Here is an 8866-nt window from a genome sequence, read left to right on the forward strand (position 1 = left end):
GGCCTCCACTCCAGCCCGGCTCTCTATTACCCAACGCCGGAGTTTTTCCCACCGCCAGGTGAAGGCAGGAGAGCAGAGTCCACCCGGAGAGCGGGCCGTGATCCCCAGCCAAGGAAGCAAAAGTGAAAGTTTCAAAGACTACCGTACCGGCCCTGGCGGAGAAAAACGTAGCCTTGCCTGGGGGTGGGGGTGCTAGTCAGGGGAAGCGTGTTGGCCCCGGGAGGGGACGTGCGACAGCCAGCGGGGAAACTGAGGCAGCGAGGTCGCCTGTAGTCTGGGTGTGTTAAAAGTTGTTGCAAAGACCGGGAAGAAGTTTCGGAAGAGCCTTCCGCGGGAGACTCCAGGCGGGTTTTAGCTGCTCCTGACCTGGTTTCCCGCACACTGTGGGTCGGTTCTGCTCGGGAAGCTGGCGAAGGACGCAGTCCTGCTCCGTTGCTGCCGCCCCTGCCCTCGCCACCCGGGTCCCCGCGCGGGGCTCATCCGGGTCCGGGCTCCGGCCCGAGCTGCGAAATCGCTTGCTTGTCGGACTCGAGCCGTGGCACTATCAAAGTGAACTGTCCCGAGAAACTCTTGTTTAGGAGCCGGGATGAAGCTCAAGCAGCTCGCTTTAATGGTGATTTGTGGCTCGGCGAGGGGCACGGACAGCAAACAGCCCGCAGGTGTGTGCCGTAACTCCGCCATCCGGCCTTGAATGTAGATTACTGTGGCGATCGTTGGATCGGCCCTTTGAAACCCTTTACAATTGCCTGTGACGAACGGCCAGGCTTAGTTTTTCTCTGAATAATGCCTTGGGGGTGAGTCCTCGGGGCTTGAAAAGAGCTCCACTTTAAGAAAAAGAAAATCGTTCGGTTTTCGTTTAGACCTCAACTTTCAGTCGCTAAGAGGAGTCACTCAAGCCAGTCAAAACTTAATGACTGTTACCTTTACTTTTTCTGTGTTCCCCAAAGCCACCTGTGCGTGTGACTTTGTTCTGCTTTTTCATAATTCGCCTCTTGTATGTGTGTGTGCATACCTACATTGTATTAGTGAAAGGAACAGTTACTAATTTGGCTTTCTCTAGTCCCAAACTGCACTGCCTGTTATAGGTGTTTGTGTGGGTGTTTAATATAAACAGGTATTATTGTTATTATTATTAATACTATTGTTAAACTCATCTTAATACCCACGCTATGTTCCCTCTGAATCACATCTCTTCTGGGAGAGTTTAACTTCAATATTAAACTTTTCCCAAGTCAAACCCAGGAGTTTACACCCCCAACTCCTCCACAACAACCTCCATCACCAAAATAAGGAAGAAGGTAGGGCCGTTCGACCTTTTAGTATTGATTTAGAGTATTTACATAAGGGGAGGAAAATGAACTTTTGTCTGAAACATACAACAAGCGGCGCTTTGATTTCATAAAATAAATGTCAACAACCACAAGAGCTTATCACACTAGGAAGGGGGTGCAAGGCTGGGAGTGCACAAATGAAAGGCCCACTCCTGCCGCTGCAGACTCGAAAGGGTTACACAGAAATAAGGGCCAAATTGGCCTGTTGCACAAGTTTTCTCTGTGCTTTCTAAGCCACAACAGGGGAGGGGGGAGCTGTTGATTGTTATCCAGCTCTGGGCAGGAGCAAACCCCAGTACCAGGGGGCTCTCGGCTTGGGCTGGCAGAAGGGGGGGCTCTCAACAGCAACCCCCTTTGTTCTCCGGGTCTCTTTCCCCTGTCGAACTTCCCTTGCACATCCCAAGTTTGTGTGTTAATGACGCTGTTACCATCTGGCTTGACCCACTTTCCAAAAGATATAAATCTCCCGGCTCCTTTGCCCGCATTATCATTTAAGTGCCACCATAGCCAGAAGAAAAAGATGCTTTCAGGCCTCCAGATTCTCTCGCACTAAGTCCTATTGGCCTGCCTCTTCCACTGTATATTTAGGGTGTAACATAGGGGGCAGGAGCCCCCCCGCCCCGCCCTGATTCTTGAGCTCTGTCCCTCCAAGCCAAAGAAGATGTGTTATTCGGTGCAAGGAAAGCTTCCAGTGAATTTCCCCTGAAAACATTTTTGTTTTATTTGCAGCAGGCGGAGTGCTTTGCGCCAGTGTACCTCCAGGTGCCTTTGCCTCCATCCCCCCTGTAGGTCTGTAAAAGTGTCAGCTCACGTCCCAGGCGGTGAGGATGGGCCACTCTGTGGCCCCGTTTGCAGCCAGAGAATGGATCTGGCTCTCTGGGAATGGGGGCAGGGGTGAAGGGAAATAAAGAGCTCAGCAGAGCAACTCCGGGGAGCTGGGCACCTCTTGGAAACTCTCACTTTTGCCAGTCCCTGCAGAGGTGTCCCGTGACGTACACACTTCTAGCTGGAGCTGGAGATCCACCTTTCCCGTTCGCCTCTTTCTTGGGGAAAGTAATCAGTGATTTGCGTGTTTTAAGCACAAAAGCTGAGGAAAAATCCAAGGAAAGGAGTGGGCCCCCGGCTTGGGCAGGGCTCCACAATGACTCCATTTATGAGGCCGGGTCCCAGTGAATAGACAGCAGAGTAGCTTCTCTACTCCTGGGCTGCCGGTCAGGCCCCTTGCTGACTTGAGCAGCTAATTTCCCCTAGGGCTCCCCGCACCACCTGTGTCTCTGGACCATCCTGTCTAGGACTCCCTTCTCCCCAGTTACCCTCCCGGAGGTGAGTTCCACTCGGATGAGCCAACCCCATGGGCTGGAAGGGTCTCCAGAGTGAACCTCCCAGCTGCCTCAGACCCTCTCCGAATTAGAAGTTACTCAGCAGCACCTGTCCTCACGAGTCTTGCGGGCCAGAGAAAGCATCTTTAAGGGGAAACAAATTCCTTCTGAGGAATGCAAAATAACTTATTGTATATTCCTAATTCTTTGTGGAACTGAGCACAGATAGGGTTTAAGACAGTAATTAGTTTACATCCCGCCACCCGCCCATTGCTGTTTGCATGCAAAAGCCAACTTTCTCTTTCCAGGTCACTCTCCTGCTTTCCTCCTCCAAACTTAAGAAAAAGATCTTGTTGAGAAATTTGGACCCCTGCTTTTTCCCCTTGAGAACATTATCAAGTCGGTATGGACAAATTGCAGGGGACACACTGTTGAAGTAAGATGTGCTTTTAACCACTGATCATTAGAATGGTTGTGTTCAACACACTCAGTGACACGCATGACCGCACTCTCACAGCACCTTCCGTGCTCACGTATTTCTGGACGGCCGTCTGCAGCAGAAGCTCGATTATGCTGAACCCATACATTTCGATGGATTTCGTCAGCCTAGTTAATTCCTCCGTGTGGTCCTGGCGTCGGAATGAACCTTGCACTGTCATTGGAGGTCACAGGCTGTGTCGGAATGTAGGAGTCTTTCCTGTGCTTGTTACTCAGGGAACTCAGGGGTCGCCCTAAGCGAAAGAAGACGGTGGTCCTTAAACAGAAAGACCGAAACAAGAAACCCTTTCTAAGTGGCAGGGAAGTCCTCCATCCTGATTTCCACATCAAGTTTTTGAAGGCCAACGACCACCTGCAAATATTTACTAAAGTGGAAATGAGCAGCCCCCTGATACATCTTAAAACTGAACAGAAAGGGAGAAGTTGAAAATGACATTTACAACCAGTGTCGAATTTAGGGTGGTTATTTTTTTTTCTTCATTTTCTGGCTCATCAAAGCTGTCTCTGCTCCCTCCCTTCTCCCTGCTGCCATAATTTTTCTTTTTCTTTCCTGGTACTGGGAATCGAACTCAGGACCTTGTGCTTTCCAGGCAGGTGGCGGAACCACTGAGCTAAACCCCCAGGACTCCTGCTGCCATAACTTTTAGACCAAGGTTCCCCTCCGCTGCAACTTCCTCTTTCACAAGGAAGCACTCCTGGCCCGCATTCCTAAGGGACTCAAGTCATTCCCAAGTGGGTGACTACATTCTGCCTTTTCGGGTGTAAATTAACATCTGAATACACCTCGACCTCCCTGACTCCGGCCTCTGTCAACACCCCTGCCTCGCGGAGTGGCAGCCGATTGCCCCTCTCCAGACTGGGCCTGAGGGCTTCCCTGCTTCCTAGCAAGACCAACAAGTGCTCGCCACGCCTATGAGAGGACCCCTGATGATGTTTGTCCACATCTAATGAGACACCCAAGGAAGAACATCCTTTAAGACATCCTTGCTTGATGGTCAAGGAAAGAAGAGTACAGAAGAGGAAGAAATACCTTGATTCTCTAAGAAATGCCCTGCCGGACTTGGTGGTACATGCCAGTTAATCCAAGCACTCAGGAGGCTGAGGCAGGAGGATTGCCTTCAGTTTGAGGCAAAACCCTGTCTCAAAAACACCACCACCACCACCACCACCACCACCAACAACAACAACAACGACCGTCCTAAGTTGGGCAAATGAGACTTGAAAGTCTTCCTTGGTTTTGAGTGCCCCTTACCCCAGAAGCTCCTTACTGTAGGGGATCCCCTGACCTGGAGCAGAACAGCAAGGATTTACAATGTATCACCACAGTAGCACTTTGAAACTTTGTGCTTGTTATGCTAATGCAATGACTTCTGTAGTAAGGGTATGTTTCAGCTTTTGAAATCAGCTTTTTACAGCGCCCTGTGTAATGACAGACATTACAGAAGAGGAAAAAATGTACCAGCATTGGTGGCACAATACTCCTGGCAACCATTCCGGGCCGTTGAAACAGATGAATGGAGACCCAGATACGCTGGTAAAGCGAAGCTGCCAGTGATCTCAGGGAGCGGACGGAGGCAGACGCTGGAGGCCAGACCCTTGTGAGCCTTATGGTGTGCCTGTCCCCACCCCGCTTTTCTCTCGGACTGAGATGAGACTCAGTCATTTCCCATAACCGGAAGCAAGGCGAATTCACACACTGATCAGATAGCCCCAAAGAGAGTTCTTTCATCGGTTATCCGTCTCTGGTGGACATCAGAGCTCGGTCACTCCGGCCTGGCCATTGTGAGCCTGGCTCTTCCCTCCCCTCCCCCTCCACAAAGCCCAGTGGCCCCTGGATGGGCCTGGGCTCTTCCCCACGACACGGGGACACAGGCTCCGAATGTCAACCTGCTGCTATGGAGAAGCCTGTGAGCGATGGTGTTAACAGTCCTGTTCGGGCCAGAAGGAGCCATCGTGTGGGCTGGCAGTTTCTGAGATCTTGGGCCACGGAGCCGACTGGAAATGTTGGCGTTTTCTTCCAAGTTGTGCCATTTTCTTCTAGAGGTGACTAGGAGCAAAATACCTGGCTGATACAGTGGCTCACTAATGTGAGTTGGGCCAACTAGAAGTGGTGTTTCTTCATTGAGACCAGAGAGTTCAGTGGAGCACGGGCTCGGACAGCCTTACTTTCAGAAAAGACAAATTCCGTACATCCACAGTCTGAAGTTACAAGCTTCCTTCTGTTTGATTGCTCCTCTCGTATTTTTCTTTGCATCTTTGGGTTCATATAGGCACAGAGTAATGGCAACATTCAATACACAAACTCTCTTAACACAGCAAATATATGAATTAGAGAATTTCCCCTTTGGTATGTAAATGATTCATACCGCCAAGGTCAGGGTCTTCCTTAGCAAACTTCTGAGAAAACTCAACATTTTTGCTCTTGTGATTTCTTTTTTGCTTGTGCCTTCGAGACAGAGACTCCTTATGTAGTTCAGGCTGGTCCCAGCAATTCTCATGCCTCAGCCTCCCAGGGGTCCGAGATTACAGGTGTATACCACTGCGCCCTGCTTAAAAATTAACACGTTTATCATGTATCACATCATCTAATCTATCCAGTGGGGTAGATTCTGACTCCAGCCTAAGTCCATCTAGTAATATTTTTTTTTCCAAACTGGAGACTGAACAGTCCCAGCGCTTTTTTACTTTTTATTTTGAGACAAGGTCCTGCTAAGTCAATAAGTAGACTTAAACGTGCGACCCTCCTGCCTCGCCTCCCACAGTCATACTTTGTAGCAATGCCGTCTGCAGAGCAGCTGTTCAAGCTAAGTGGAGAGCAGCACACCCAGGATAAACGTGGATCAGGTCCAGCAGGGTGGTCTTCTCGCCCCTGTGTGACACAGCAGCTTGGCTGAGCAGAGACCGAAGTGCCCAGAGGCAGTGACTCTGAGGCAGAGGAATGGCTTGCCGTGGCTCTGTGGCTGGGTGTTATTTATGATCAGATGCGTGTGGTTATTTTGAGCTGCAGGATTTATACACTGATGTTGATGGAGATGATGTGGAGCTTCTGAGGACAGGCTTTGAAATCGCTGGGCGTTTGGTTTTCCACGTTGAAATCTCAACTTAAATTGTTCATTGGTTTGTGGCAGAGAACACCTCATTTGAAATTCTGTTATGAACTCTGTGACAACAACCAAACTTATATGAGCTTAGAAATAGCTCTGACTCTCAGATCCCAGTGCGTTAGCTCTCGCACTTGTTTACAAGCTGAGCAAGAAAAAGCCTGGTTTCCAACCAGGAGAAAAGCGGTGTCTCAGCTGAGGTCCTCAGCCCTCAGAGAGACTGTGGAGTTTAGAGCCATCCCAGCAGACCTGGCTGCTTTGCCTCCAAATGGCACATTTTCAAACTCAGAAATGTCAGATCTTGTTATTTCTGTGGCCAGGGTTTGCTCTGGATCAGCGACAGCTGAGTTTCCTATCGATTATGTGGCAGTGCAGTTCATTTACAGGGTTCGGAGAGCTGCGAAAAGCCTCCCACTTAAGGAAAGGAACCTTCAGTCAAGGGCTGTGTTGTATTTCAAGGCAGAAATCAAAATTCAAGCTGGGGAAAGTGGAAGAGCAAATTACTTTTTTTGGGGGGGTACCGGGGATTGAACTCAGGACCTTGTGCTTGCGAGGCAGGTGGCACAACCACTGAGCTACATCCCTGGTCCCACAAATTACATTTTGAACCCAAACTTTTGTAGTTAAATCAACTCCTAGAGGGCTGTGGCTGGTCATTTAATTTGAAGCCTTATGATTGGGAACTGGTTTGGAAACCACACAAGGAGTCAGATTTCCTACAGTAAATGTGTGTTTAAATCAATGTACATGTCTACAGTTACGTCAAAGGGGAACAACAAGTCAAAGGCACTATTGTGAGTGTTGGAAGGAGTTGTGTATAGCAGCACTAACCCATGAACAAACAGCTAGATGGTCTCTTTCAGATCCATCTTAAATTCTTAAATAATTTAATATGCACTTATCATTCTAATGCATCCATAGGCAAAAATTATCTTATTTATTTATTTATTTATTTTGAGAAAGTGTCTCGCTATGTAGTTTAGGCTGGGTTTGAAATCACTATGTAGCCCAGGATGGCCTCAAACTCAGAGATCCTCCTGCCTCAGCCTCCTGAATGCTGCTGAGATTGCAAGTGTGGGCCACCAAATACATTTTTATCCCATGTGTCAATTCTTGATCATTTTCTCCATCACAGGATACAGGCAGGCAGATAGAAGTTTCTAGAAGTCCAAGATATTTCAAGGATCCAGGATTTCAAACGAAAGTGAACCCGAGTACCCCAGCTGTAAATCCACAAACTCAGAATGGCTCCCAGGAGGTGGGCAGGACAAAACTTCCCCGTGGGTGGTGCCAGGTCAGGGAGAATGTGGGCAGAGCAAGGTGGAGGGGTGTGAGGCACCCTGAGAACCACAGCCTGGCTGTGGCTGCACCCTGCCCACCAGGCTGGACCACTTCTCCAATGCTCGAAATCCATGCTACGCATAGGAGGTGTGGCTGTCAGTAACTTGTAAAGCAATATGTTGTGGGCAGTAACTTTGCATGAAGCCTCACTCCCAGGCTTTTGGATTTTGGGATTAAGAAATTGATGGTGGAAAAAAGAAAGAGAGAGAGAGAGGGAGGAAGGAAAGAAGTTGATGGTGAGTTGAGTGTGGCGGTGTGTGACTGTAATCCCAGCACGAAGGAGGCTGAGGCAGGAGGGAGGATCGCCAGGAGTTCAAACCCAGCCTGGACTCTATAGCGAGACCTTGTCTCACAATAATGTTATGTGCATCGGACAGGGACCATGAAGGCATTAAGTGCTGTGTTTTGCTTACTTTCTGTTTTCTGCTTGTGGGTGTGGACGTGGTGACTCCCAAATGCCCAAGGCCAGGCCTCCAAGCTGACACCTTGGCCTTTTTGTCCCTCCCTCCCAGTTCTCTGGTGGCCTCGAGCAGGGCTTCCCTCGGAGGCGGCCGCTGGGGCAGCTGGTCGGGGCAGCTGCTGCGCCTGGCCCTCCTGACAGTCACTGAACCCCGCGTCAACACTGCTGCATCTTGCAGTTTCCTAAGGGCCTCAGAAGGACTCCGCAGGGGGGTCCTCCTCAAGGGGCGGTGTAGAGCAGCAGGCGGGCCGCGGTGGGGCTCCTCGGGGCGGGCTGGGCTGAAGGTCCTGGGACAGCTGGGGGTCGGAGCTGTGCAGCAGACCCAGGGGGAAGGGGCGTGGCCACCGGCGCTGCCTTTCTCCAAGCGCAGCCTCTCTGGTTGAGAGGAGCCTCACGGTTCCTGACTCTTCTTTCCTCAGCTTAGTGGTCTCTCATCTTTGATTCTAAAAAGAAAAATAGCATTCGGGAGGCTGAGGCAGGAGCATCGCTGAGTTTAAAGCCAGCTTGGGCTACATAGCAAAACATATTTGTATATCTGAGTGAGAGATCCATTCTAGCACCAGACCTTCCTCCTGTGGGTGGAAGAGGGACTATCACAAGTGCTTTGCAGACAGCTGTGTACCAGTGAGGCAGCGGGGCCCCAGCTCAGTGTTTCAGAGTAATTGTTCTTCATACCTAATCTAGGAGTGGTTTTTAATTTCCTATTTTTAAAAAATACTTCTTTTTTTTTTTTTTTCAGTTTTGAAGAAGGAGCCCAGGGCCTTTGCACTGAACTATGTCCCCTCCTCCTTTTTTTTTTTTTTTTTTTTTTTTTTT

The 8866-nt window shown here is 49.7% G+C and overlaps 1 protein-coding gene across 1 annotated transcript in view; it reads left to right on the forward strand.

Moving 5' to 3' along the window:
* The window catches only part of LOC104862473, a 12032-nt gene that overhangs the window by 358 nt on the left and 2808 nt on the right, over positions 1-8866 (forward strand). Inside the window, exon 2 of the mRNA XM_010624539.1 lies at positions 274-659. Coding sequence (XP_010622841.1) covers positions 274-659 — 386 coding nt within the window. The remainder of the gene's footprint in view (positions 1-273; positions 660-8866) is intronic.

The sequence above is a fragment of the Fukomys damarensis genome, unplaced genomic scaffold, assembly GCF_012274545.1.
Source record: "Fukomys damarensis isolate Sample0158 unplaced genomic scaffold, DMR_v1.0_HiC HiC_scaffold_12, whole genome shotgun sequence".
Lineage (NCBI taxonomy): Eukaryota > Metazoa > Chordata > Mammalia > Rodentia > Bathyergidae > Fukomys > Fukomys damarensis.